At 40.8% G+C, this 12,969-nt stretch overlaps 1 protein-coding gene across 1 annotated transcript in view; it reads right to left on the bottom strand.

Annotated features, from left to right (window-relative positions):
* The window catches only part of LOC143409646 (gamma-aminobutyric acid receptor subunit alpha-5-like), a 72,506-nt gene extending 60,563 nt beyond the window's left edge, over positions 1–11,943 (bottom strand). Inside the window, exon 1 of the mRNA XM_076870070.1 lies at positions 11,858–11,943. Within this exon, the coding sequence (XP_076726185.1) occupies positions 11,858–11,943 (86 nt within the window). The remainder of the gene's footprint in view (positions 1–11,857) is intronic.
* Between the last annotated feature and the right edge of the window lie 1,026 nt (positions 11,944–12,969).

Below are 12,969 nucleotides of genomic sequence, written 5' to 3'. Positions count from 1 at the left end.
CTCCACATCCATAGGTCAACCTCAAAAATGATTCAGCCACAGAATATGGTTATGAAGTACACCACATTGACAGCCCTGAAGAGAAAGACACTTGCTTGATCACTGAACACAAATGCTGTGTTTTCTTAGCCCCCGGCACTGTTGTCCCTTCAGGAGAAGCTCACAGATGTCAGGGGAACTTGCAGGTGCTTCTACCAAGCTGCACAATCTTTAAGAGCTTCCTCTAGGATTAAGAGTAACCCCAGCTTTCTTTGTTCCATTTGGGCTCAGGGAAAGTACTTGAAAAACAAAATAACCCAGACATCCTGGGCTCTGCCATCAGTGAGTAACGCTGAACACAGCAGCATGTAATGAGGGAGCCCTCCCACATTCCCCCTTCCCATTGAACACTCACTCCAGTTAAGGTCCAAGGGCAGGCTTGGTCCACTGGCCTTCCCATTCAACTTTTGTTAGCCATATTGAATACAACCCAGGAGCTCTGCTCACCTTTGGGTCCACCCTGAGTGTATTCCTGCCTCAAGGAGAAGCTAAAGGCTCTGCTCTTTGGGGAGTGGATTTTTGTAAAATGTTATTTATTTAATGGTTTTCAACATAAAAGGAATACTTGAAAATTTGGGTGACTCACACTTGATTTTAATGAGAGTTAATTAGTTAGGTTCTCTTGAAATATGAACTATTTCCTTATATTTGCATGTACTCTCTTCAAAACCGTCATATTTACTCCATGTTTTCAGTTCTAATATTTTCAGATTATTGATCTTTCAGAAAAGAATAGTGTCATATCTTGATACCCATGGGGGACTGGTTCCTGGACTCCTTTTATGGAAACCCAAATCCATAGATGTTCAAGACCTTTATATAAAATGGTGCTATACTGGCATATAACCTGTGCATCTCATCCTATGCACTTTAAATCATCTCTAATTTAATTATAACACCTAATATAATGAAAATGCTATCTAAATAGTTATACTGTATTACTTAGAAAATAAAGATGAAGGAAAAGTCTGGATATGATCAGTACAGATGCAAGTATTTTCAATCTGAGATTGGTTGAATTCACAGATGCAGAATCCATGGATATGAAGGGTCCACCATCAAAAACCCATCTATTCTGTTAAAAAAAAATTCCCATTTTTTTTACATTTCTTTGTGTAAGTATTACTAGTCTATACAAAAGATATAAGGAATGGATTCCTAAACTTTATGGTGATTTGAAATGAGGACTAGAGATGTAGCTCAGTGGTAGATTACTTGCCAAGCTTGCCTTAGATCCTGGCTCAATCCCCAATACTACTGGAAAAAAAGAAAAATGGAACAGCAGGAGGAGGTGAATGAGGTGGTGGTGGTGGAGGAGGAGGAGGAGGGAGAAGAGGAGAAGATGGAGAAGATAAAGAAATGAGGTCAAGGGTCTCATATTGTAGCCTGAGAAAGGTACTGGTTGCAGGATCAGCAGGGACAGGAGTAAGGTGCTGAAGAACCATGGAAATCCCCGGGGTTTCTTAAAAGGCTATGCCATGGCACCCAGCCTAATGTGAACTTCTGGGTCATTTATAGACTTTTGATGAAATGGAGTGGGGAGCTGGTATCCATGAAATTTGATCCACTAATGGGTTTATTTCACCAGCAAAGTGCTTAAGAAAAATAAATTGTTCAGGAAGGGTAAACCTTTGCCAACTTCTCACCTCTCCCTGTTGTCCCATACCTGGCCTTTTTGAAATTCTGATTTTGAGACTCTTGCATTAGCTTCTTCCTGACTTCTTGGCTCTGGAAACTTAGTTTTAATTGATCCAGGAGAAAACAGGCACCAGTAACTTTTAATCCCTCTCCCTGCCACCACCCTTGTGACCCTCCTGTGCAGCCAAGGTGGAAAGCGAGTGCTCTGGGGCTAAGCTAGAAACAGAAAACTGCCTTGTGAACCAACTTCCAACATGACTCCAATGGCCTCCAAGATTCTCTCTCCTCCATTACATCTTCAGAGAGGCCCTGATTGCGCTTGGTACATATTCCAGCTCTATGACTACTGAGTCCACCATGTGCCAGGTGTTGTGGAGAGAACTAGGGACCCGAAAATGACCTGCAGGACATGAGTGTTTTCTGCAAGAGCGTTTTGTGTTCCTGGAGGTTTTTCAGTAGAATATGGTAGGAATCCAGTGTCACTATGCAAGACGTTACAGGAACACAAGGGAGAGAAGACTCAACCTTTGCCTAGGTTCAGGGGAGAGGAAAATGAACCCGAGGCTTTAAGAATGAAGACTGTGTCTCATGTCAAGGAAAGGGGTGCAAAAGGGAATTGTCAACAGTGACCCTGAAAAAAGAAACTGTAAAAAAGAAACATACCCTCTTTGCAGAGGGTATGTGAGAACTCTGCTGAAAAGGACATGAGGATTAGCTCGGTATAGAGTTCTTGCCTAAGATGATCCAGGCCCTCGGTTCAACCACCAGCACCACAAAAGCCAGCAATTGGTGGGCAGGTAGGCACACACTAAACCATGACCTCTGTATGCCATGCTACACATCTAAGTTCTTCCTGGGGGTGATAGGGCCCCTAAGCACTTTCCTGGAGCACTTGGGCAGCTTACAAATGACAGATGTGGACAAGGCAAGACCAGAGGCACAGAGATCAGTTACTCAAGCCATGGTAGTGGGGATAAGAGGTGGGATGAATGAGTATCATCAGCTGGGTTTTTCCCTTCAATCCCTCCTTTTGTCCTTTCTTCTTCCCTTTCTTCTCTCCCTCCCTCATTACTCCCTCCCACCACCACTGCCTTGTTTTTTTCAGATGAGGTTTTATATGTTTCCCAGACTGGCCTGAAATTCCCAAGCTAAAGAGATTCTCCCACCTCGCTGTTCACAAGGCTGGGACTATAGGTACATGCCACCAAGCCCAGCTCATCAGCTGAATTTGTGACTCGGGGGATGAGGGAGAAGGAGGGATCTAAATAATAGGACTGGAAGTGCAGAGGAAGCTTACTCCCAAATAAGCCAACTACCAACACAGGGTGAACTCTGCTGCAGAATTCACTCATTACAGTCAGCCTCCATATCTGCAGGCTCCACATACTCAGATTCAACCAATCACTGATGGAAAATGTTCAGGAAAAAAAAATAGCAACTATACCAAACATATAAAGACTTTCCCCACTTTTCATTATTTCCTGAACTACAAAGTATAACAATTATTCAAACAGAATTTACTTTGTATAAGTAACCTAGAGATGGTTTAAAGTATACAGGAAAATATGCATATTATGCCATTTTATGTAAGGGTCTTAGCATGGTGGATGAGGGTATTAAGAGGGGATCCTGAAGCCAGTCCTCCACAGACACTGAGAGACAAGGGTACCCTGGAGAGGGGAGTAAGCAAGGAGATTGACTGATTCATTGATTGTACCAGGGATTGAACCCAGGGGTGCTTAACCACTGAGTCCAATTCCCAGCCCTTTTATTTAGAGACAGGGTCTCATTGGATTACTTAGGGCCTAAGTTGCTGAGGCTGGCTTTGAACTTCAAATCCTCCTACCTTAGCCTCCAGACCTGCTAAAATTATAGGTGTGCACCACTCTAGGTGTGCTGGTTGGGTTTTGTTTTTTTATTAAGATATAAAAGGATCTTTCTTTTTGAGAAACTTTCAAGGATTCTCTGACAATGTGACTGATTCATTTATCCATTAAGGTTAAAATCTCTGATAAGAGGAGTAATGTGTTGTAGATTCCATCTTTAAAGGTGCTTTATTCTACCAAGATATTTCCTTACTATAGTATTTTAAAGGGTACACTTTAGCTCATAATTTCTGGTGAAGAATATTCTTCTGAGTGTTGTCAGACCACAAATTGCACATGTAAAGAGAGGGCATGTTGTATTTCTTATGGTACAATCTCTGCTTATATTGACAGTCATGTTTTATTTACATAAAATGGGATTGATAACAGCTACTGCAGACAGTTTTAATGTGAAATTACTTTGGGGGTTGAGCAGATTGGTTTTATGCTTCAGCTTATCTGTCTTCTGAAATTGCATTCTTCCCCCCAGTATTTGATTGCTTCTTGGAAATATATCTTCACTTGTTTGTTACTTGAAGGTCGTTACATAAGCACCTCTAAATGGCACCATTTTGTGATGTGTTTCCTCAATGTGCATTAGGCACTACTTTAGCTAACCATATTTAAAACAAAATGCTATGTAAAAGGAGAGAGGGCAGCCATGGTGGACACTAGCTGGATGATGAGATTAATTCCAAGTTTCTAGATAAGAATTTTTCCCATTTCAATGTGGAAAACTCAAAACTTGAAACACATATTTTATGTGGTTAAATTCCTGTATCATGGATTATGCCAGAACTCTTAGGTTCCTCCAACTCCATCTGAAAGACCCTCCCAGTCCTGCCCTTCAGTTTCCCAGATCAAGCACAAGTCCATCCCAGCTCACTACCTCCCTATGAACTCTCTTGTCCTTGACTCTTCTGTCTGGCTCAGAATCCTGCAGCCTACAACATAGAACCTAAATCATACAACCCTACAGGCCACACTGCACGCCATCCACCCCACACCACCCATGTTCCCTAGCTCAGGCCCTTCCTTTCCCCAACCCACGTATGTGTTCGTGCCACATGCACCATCCCACAGCTATCCCTTGCTTCTCATCATTCCCATCAGCAAGCACATCTGATATAGTACCATGGGTCTTTAAGTCATTCACCCATGTTCCCTTTCAGCTGTTCTCTGTGATTTGTTCCTCTTCTCATCAAAACTCATTGGAAGCGTTATTTGCATTAGAAAACCCTGCTGCCTCTCCTTCCTTCTCTTGCAGCAGCTCTTCTCTGATCTCCACTACCTGCATCCCAAGAAAATCTCTTTCCTGAAGGCCAGGAATGAACTCATTGCCAAATCCAAAGGTCAAATCTTGATCTTCATCTCAGTGGACCTGTGAGCAACAGGTCTAAGGTTCCCCTCCCTATAACACTTTCTCCACTTGGCCTCCTCCATTATTCTCTTCTTTCATCTTCTTCACTTGCCTCTTCCTTTTGTTCTTGCTGTTACCTTCTTTGCTCTTGCCTTCCTGTCTCCAAATACTGTAATATGCCAGGATGTAATCCAGGGAAGTCTTTTTCTTTCTGTCTATACTCAAACTTTACTCGCTCATCCAACCCAATGGCTTTCCATATCTTCTACCCACAGACGTTTATCAAGGCTATGCATGTAGTCCAGTCTGTCTTTGACCTCCAGACCTCTATTTCCAATGGTCTGCCTGGCTTCTCCACCTCGGTATCTAACCCATATCTCAAAAGGCTTAGCATGTTCATAACCACACTTAGGATTATCTCTACCCAAACCTCTTCTCCACTGCCTTCTCTACTCCTTGACAAGTAATTGAACCAATCAGGTTTTCAGGTCAAATACTTGATGTGGAGAGGTCATCATCGTTGTCCCCTCTTTTCTCATGCCCACACTAACCCATCAAGAAATCCTACTAGACAAAATAGTTCCTCCCCAGGGTCACTATGACCTTGTTGCTTCTTCCTTTTCTCCCCTCTAGCCCCACCCCAGATTCTATTCCATTTTATTTACTCAGCATACTGAGTGAGTTTGAAAATCTAAATGGCATCATTGGCACATTTAAATTAGATCACATTTTTCTCCCACTCCAAAACACTCCATGAACTGGGCCAGGCATCCTGTCACATAATCTGTAGTCCCAGCTACTCAGGAAGGTAAGGCAAGAGGATTACTTGAGGCCAGAATTTCAAAGACCAGCCTGAGCAAGACACTGAGACGATCTCTAAAACAACAAAACACCACTCCACCACTCTCTCTGATCCTCAATATAAAAGTCAACTGATGCTACAGTCATCACCTACAAGGTCCTCTGACCCAACTCCACCCCTTCTTCTGATTCTGCTTTCTACCAATCTCCCACTTCCCCATATCATTCCCCTTGTTGTTCCTAATATGCCCAGCAAGCCCCTGCTACAGCACCCTTGCCTTTGCCACCATCTCTCCCACCTGATCAGTCTTCCCTACAAATAGCACTGCTCACGACCTCACTTCCCTAGGACCACTGCAATAGCCTTTCTTCCTTGCACATTCATTACCTCTACTCGGAATTGTTCTTTGTAGCCATCTTTATAACTCAACCGATATTTATTTCTCTATTACCTGTCTTAAACCAGAATATACCCTCCATGAAGGCAGGCTCCACTTTGCCCCCTGTGAGACCTCAGCATCTAGCATAGTGCCTAGTACGTGGTGAGGACCCCATACATGCTATAGTAGCAGCAGGGAAATAGTCCTCAAGAAGCCCATGCAAGGGAGGCTTTGCATATGTGGTTCCATTTATAGCCCTTACTGCACTCAGGCACAGCTGGGACACCACATTCACCCTCTGGGTCTAGTAAAGGTCAGGAGTGGCCTGGTCAAATACCCAGAAGGAGGGATGATATGAGCTTAACACAAACACACACATGCGCACACCACCCCCATGCCCACCTCTGTTTAAGCACTTGTTTAAACATTTGGCATAAGTTAAACAGTTGTCCCTCGCATCAGTCCTGAAATATAGGATCCATTACTATCCCTACTTTGAGATTCAGAACTGAGATGTAGACAGGTTACATAACTTCTGATGTCACAGACGTAATGTGTAGAAACAGAGATCACAGTCAGCCATCAAGACTGCCCCAAACAATACTTTATGCTCCCTAAATGTTTGGCAAGGATTTTGAAACAGGAAGCAAACTGATAGTGAAGTGATGACCCATTTTGTTGTTGTCACTAAAACTAAAATGAACTGACCCTGGGTTTCATTAACTTCTAGATTCTGTCTTTTTGATTTTGAAATGGCTTTTAAAGAAATACACATAAAATGGATTTCTCAGGGAATTGCTAACGCCTGTTTCATAGTATGTCTTACTTTGCTGGGACCTTCTGTACACCATTAAATTTCATAATCCATATCCTGTACTGGGTTTTATTCAGGCTGTGAGGTAGACCAACTGTTTTTATATTGGTGTTATTTGAATTCTAAATTAAAATATTCTTCTGTTACCAATATGGAAATTTCCTTCCCATTCATTCCTTTTTCATGGCACTATAAACATTAGGACATTCTGAAGAAGGCTTCAGCATCTTTGAGATGGACCCTAATACTTCCATTTCTTTTAAAAAAATTTGTTTAATACTTCCACTTTCCAATGGCAAAAATCAGACGCATCTCTCTAAGCTCTTGAGCCTGAGCTCTTTATATCCACAACATGAGGATTTTGTGAAAATTAAATGGCACACTTCTTAAAATGCATTGTGAAGATTAAGGAGACACACCTATAGACACACCTATAACTCACTGCTGAGAGGGTTTTATGATGTCTTGTCGCTTTCAATTCTAATACTTTCCTCTGAAATTCCACATTAACTGAAATATACATCTTATGCCACTGAATCTTTATAAAAATCAAAAAACCCACATTCTCCTTCTCCCCTTGAACTGAGCCAGTGACTCATTCTGGAGCTGATTGCCAGCTGGTGTCGGCAGAGAGCCGTATCCTTCTGAGCTCTGCTTGCTGCCTATTGGCATGATGAACATGTAAAAAGTTACCTTTATAAAGTATATAATTCAGAAGTATTTTCTATTGGTGCCTTAAGAAAAAAAAAAGAAAGAAAGAAAGTTGGGCATGACTGTGCAGCCAGGTTGCGGTCACCTACTTGTCTTGCTGGAGCTACCTATTTTTCTGATCTCTAACTCTCCCTGAGCCATTGATTCTGTTCCTGCTGACTGCTTCAGTGCTGCTTTCTGAGTGTTTTCATAATTATTATAATGACTGTTTGTCCTGGGTCTTATGAACCTTCAGCTGTAGGGCAGGAAGAATTTGTCATCGGGGATAGAGAAGAGAGAACTTTCCATTTAAGAAGACATTGTGAGTGCCTGCATGATTCAGAGAAAATGTACTTTCTGCTCTAGTTAAGAGAAGGGAACTGTCCTTGAGTATATGTCTGCAAAGGCCCTGTACATGAGACCTAAGGTCCAGGCTGGCACACTTGTATAAATAAAGAATAGCCCTCTCTGTTTATGTATGTAAGGGACTTCTGCAAGGACCTGCTTTTAATTCCCAATTATAAAATACTGTTTTCTGAAGTCTGTCTGGATTGCACTGCCCACATAATAAAAATCCCAACACATTCTTTTTCAATGGATAAATCTATGAAATATATTTAATGTAATTAAATGAATGGAATTGGACTTAACCTTATGATTGAGTGAATAATCCTCCAAAGTATCTTGCAATTATCATGGGTCTTCCAAGTTGGACAATGTATGATTTTTTCAAATTATGATAAATTAATTCCAGTTCAAACTTAATAGTATATATTTTGGCATGACATTGATTGCAATATTGTTTCAATGCTATTTTTCCTCTCCCATGTACTTTAGGATACTGGTTTCATTAAAATAATTATAATGGCTTAAATAATCCCACATCTTCAACCAGGCCATTGCATAAGGCTGACTCTCAAATAAGATCTCTGCTCTGTTGTATGCTTGATACATGCTCTGTTCTATAATTTAACACTAATAGCAGAATTATAAAGGCTATTAAAAATGAGCTGCTGGTGACCAAATAAATTAAAGGATTATGAGGAAAAAAAAAGAAATAATACTCATATTATTTTCAAAGCAATTTCACATTAATTATCTTATATAATTTCAAATATTTCCCCTCTCACAAATACATTTCCTGGTTGACAGATACACATGCTTTTCAAAAACCCTGTACATCAACTCTATACAAGCACAAAACCTTACACATGGCCTCTTTCCTTCCTCTCCCCTTTCTGATTCACTCCTTACCCCCTGCCAGTTCTCTGACCTCTTTTGTGTATTTACAGGTATCAGCATTTCTCAGGGCCTTTGTTACTTCCCTCTTGCTTTTGTTTTGAGCTTGATCACATAAACTCTTTCTTTGGGGAAAAAACAAACAAACAAGAGTTTACTTTAAATTCATTCCCACCCCTAATCTCAAAGTACAAAGTCCTCTCTCTGCTGGGAAGGAAGAGAATACCTTTCAGAATTACACCCCCCACCCCATCTATATTAGTTTGCAAACCAACAGTAGTCAAATAAGGCAGCACAGAAAGTAACCAGACACAATCACATAAAGTGTGCTGAGTAAGGAATCCCAGCAGTTACTGGCTTTATGAAATCCCCAAGTTAGCTATTTCTCCATCCCATCTTCCATAGCTGTCAGAAGAGGCTAAGGATGCTCATCTCATAAGACTGCTCCTATGATTCACCTAAAACATAGTCCTAAAAATAGGTGCTGTACATTGTAATCGATACTATTCTTTGAAGATTTAAAGTCAAGCAAATGTTATGAAACTTTGGGATTTGACAAAATTATTCTTACATATGTTTGGGTAAAGGGTAAGTGAGAGGAGCCTCATATAAGAAGAGAAACAAGTAGACATTTGATATATTTTATGATATCTTTTGCGGCTGTTGAAAAGTACATCCTGCTGGACAGAATGTGTGCAACTCGGCTTCCTTCTTCACTAAAAACCCCACTTTATCAAAAGCAGCTGAACACCCAGGGTTAAGCATTAAAAGCACTCCAAGAACCTGTAATGATGTAATGATGTAATGATTTAAAATTCCACTTACAGAGATATTCTCTAAATGAAATGATCTCAAATAATTTAAAATATTGTAAGCCATATATGTTCACTACAAGAAAATCTGTAACAGCAAAATCAGAAACAACGTAAGCATCCCAAATTAGGGAAGTAGTAAACAACAGAACATTCACGCACAGTAATAAATCCATCCCTTTTAAAAATCACACAACTTAGATTTTGCAATAATAAAGTAACAAGTCTGAAAAAAACTACCCAAAAGTTAATGTGCAGTATGATCCCAGCTGTATAAACGTATGCACAGAAACAAGTATATTAAACTGTGAAGGGTGATTGTCTCTGGTGGTGGAATTATGGGCAATTTCCATTTTATTAGGTATGGTTTTATCAAAACAATCAAAATTAAAATCTTCTCCAACAGCTAACTTTTTAGAAAGATTGAGGAGTACCTTACCACTTGCTTAATGTTTCCTTCCAGCACATAATAATTACCTCTCTTATTTTGAACATGATCTTGGAAATCTATAGGGTTAATTAAGGAATAAAGCATAACTGCTTCTTATGGCTACACTTCTTTTATATGTTACTTCCTATTCCAGACTTGAACCTTCCAGGAAGTGTAATAACTTCCTACCTATTTAGTGAAAAGTCACAGTAATATGTTGGCTAAAATATTATAAAGAAACTATATGATGCCAATCCTAGCATACTCTTCACTTCCAAAATATCTCTAAGAATATGTAATATATCAGTAAGCAGACTGACCACACAATGCATTAACTTGCAAAGTTGAATACTTGGTAGGATTTCATTTACACACCTTCCATTCAAAACTTTGTGAGCATCACAGTTTATAGAATTTAACACTTGGAGAGAACTTGGAAAGAAAATCTGCGTTTAACAGTTAACAAAGACAAGGCCTGTGAGGGGAGGTGGCCAAACAAGCAAGGAAAAAATAACATACAACACTTCTTCCCAGAGAATACTTGATTGGCTGCAACCTATACCTGTTTCCATTAGCCAACATGGGCTGTTGGGCTCACGCTGGTGAGGGATGGGCATGTCCTTAGATAAACTATGTTGGAGAAAGTCCTCCTTGAAGACTCAGGCCTGTGCCCAGGTCCCAGTGCACCTGGGCTGCGGTCACAGCACTTGGAAGTCTTAAGTTTCTACCTGTCTGTCTGTCTCTTTCCCTCTCCCCTCTCTCTTCATCTGCTCAAATCTGGAAGGGTCAGAAGAGCAGAAAATGCCCAGAGCACAAACAAAATGTCACAGCCCCCAAAAGGATCATCTCTGTTTGCCAGACAGCAGGAGTTTCCCCAGGCTGTTGGAGAGCCACTTAATAGTCTCCACCCTTTTACGATTTACACATGTGCAGAGTATAATGTGAAACCTCTGGAGCCTAGTTTTACAGAACTAATTTTTTGGTGACTTTAATCCTGAAATTTAATTTCTTAATCATATTCCATAAGCTTCAAGTTGCAATCCTTTTGATTAGCCAGAACAGTTCTGGAGTGGTGGGAGAGAAGAAGGAGAGGAGGCTCTTAGGCCTCCTAAGAGCATGCACATGTCATGTTAGTTAACAATAATTTGATGAAAGAGAAAATCAATACACAGAGACTAATGGCCAAAATGAAAGGTTAATGTAAATGATAATGCTAGAACTTCAGGGGTGACTTTCAGATTTTCAGACGTGTAGTTTATGACGTCTGCCCCTGCACTTGAATGGGCTGTTCCAGGCCGTTGGCTCAGGCATGACTACTTGGAGTCCTTTTTCAATGCCACATACATACACAGCAAAGACTGGGCTTGAAAGGCAAATTCAATTGCATAATGGAACCAAGGAGAGTGATCAGAATGTTGCATACCGACCACCCTGTCTAATAAGCAGTGAATGTCCTTTACACAAGCGAACTTCTGAATCTTGTTTTAGCCCAAGTAGGAGGAAACACAGCTTTTACTCTGAAACCATATTTGGTTTTCATTTCTGAAAACATTTTCTGCCTCTTTTCTTGGACATACTGCAGAGATCCCACACCAGGGGCAGCCTTGCTCAGGTAGAAATCATAGGTCAGGAGCAAGGACCCTTCATATATTTACAACAAACTGAAGGGCAGCAGACTGCAAAGGTAAAAAGCAAGGGCTTGCTGAATTGATGTTCTGCTCTACAAGATTCCAGAAAGGTACCATTAGCCCCAAAATTGTAAACATTAAAACTGGAAGGGATAACTTACCCAAAGTGACTGGATAAGTTCATGGAAATACAAAAAAGAAGGAGGTTTTTAATCATGATAAAGCTAGAGAACATTCCATTGTCCATTCCCAATAAGATTATAGTTGAAGCAGATGAATTTGGAAGAATAACTGTTCTTTTCTCCCAACTTGATCTTGAAGCTGAAAAATACACAAAAAGGAAAAACATGAACATGAATTTTTTGCGTCACTACATTGGAATCAATCATAACAGCTCCCAAACAACCATCGACAAAGAAAGGAAACCTGGCTGTCAATCCCAGGACAGGCATACACCAGGTGTTTTCTACTTCACTAGGCAGTTAGGTGGGGTGTAAAGAAAAGTTACAATACAAATCAATTTTCATTTTTAACTCAGAGTGCAGAATCATTTTAATTCATTTTCCCATACCCCAAATCCTATTTTACTTTTCAGTATGTAATTAAATGACCCATTACTCCTATTATTAAAATAAATCTGAGCAACTATATTTTGTCTGCGCCAAATCCACAAGTGGAATAGATTTACCTTTCTGAAATGTCCGCCACGCGTTCAAAGCCAGCCAGTTACTCCTTGTTCTGCAAGGTGCTGAGAGAAAGTATGTGGAAAGAGTGGGGGAAAAGCACGTTTAGGAAACAAGTCTTCTATCAGATCACGATAATGTAATAACTTTCCATAAGACAGCGTTGCCACTTTCTCAGTATCCTGCCTCCATCACTAATTTAATAATCATTGCATTTGAGAAAGTCTCTCAGTTCTGTTCTGAGCCCTAATCAATGCAATGAAATCCAGGCAGACACCATCCTTAGGCTCAGCAACTAACCTTAGAGAAGGCTTATATTTCTTAACATGCGCATAACGCAAATAGGTGTTCATGATGCATGAACAGCCCAGAGTTCGAAAGGAACATTTTTCCTAGGAGACCCCCCCAAAACTCCAGAATTGGGAAGTACACAACAGGTACTTCCACCTCAGAAGCGAAGGCCTTCTGTGACTCCGGTAAAGAAGGACAGTGTGCCTTGCGGTGGTCGCCTGACCCGGGGCAAGTCGGAACAGCGAGCATGAGGCGCTGCATGCGGGAAACCCGGGCGGCTCCTCCTGCAGCCCCTCAGC

Source organism: Callospermophilus lateralis, chromosome 11 (assembly GCF_048772815.1).
Source record: "Callospermophilus lateralis isolate mCalLat2 chromosome 11, mCalLat2.hap1, whole genome shotgun sequence".
In the NCBI taxonomy this organism is placed as follows: Eukaryota; Metazoa; Chordata; class Mammalia; order Rodentia; family Sciuridae; genus Callospermophilus; species Callospermophilus lateralis.
This window is presented reverse-complemented; position numbering and strand designations above follow the sequence as displayed.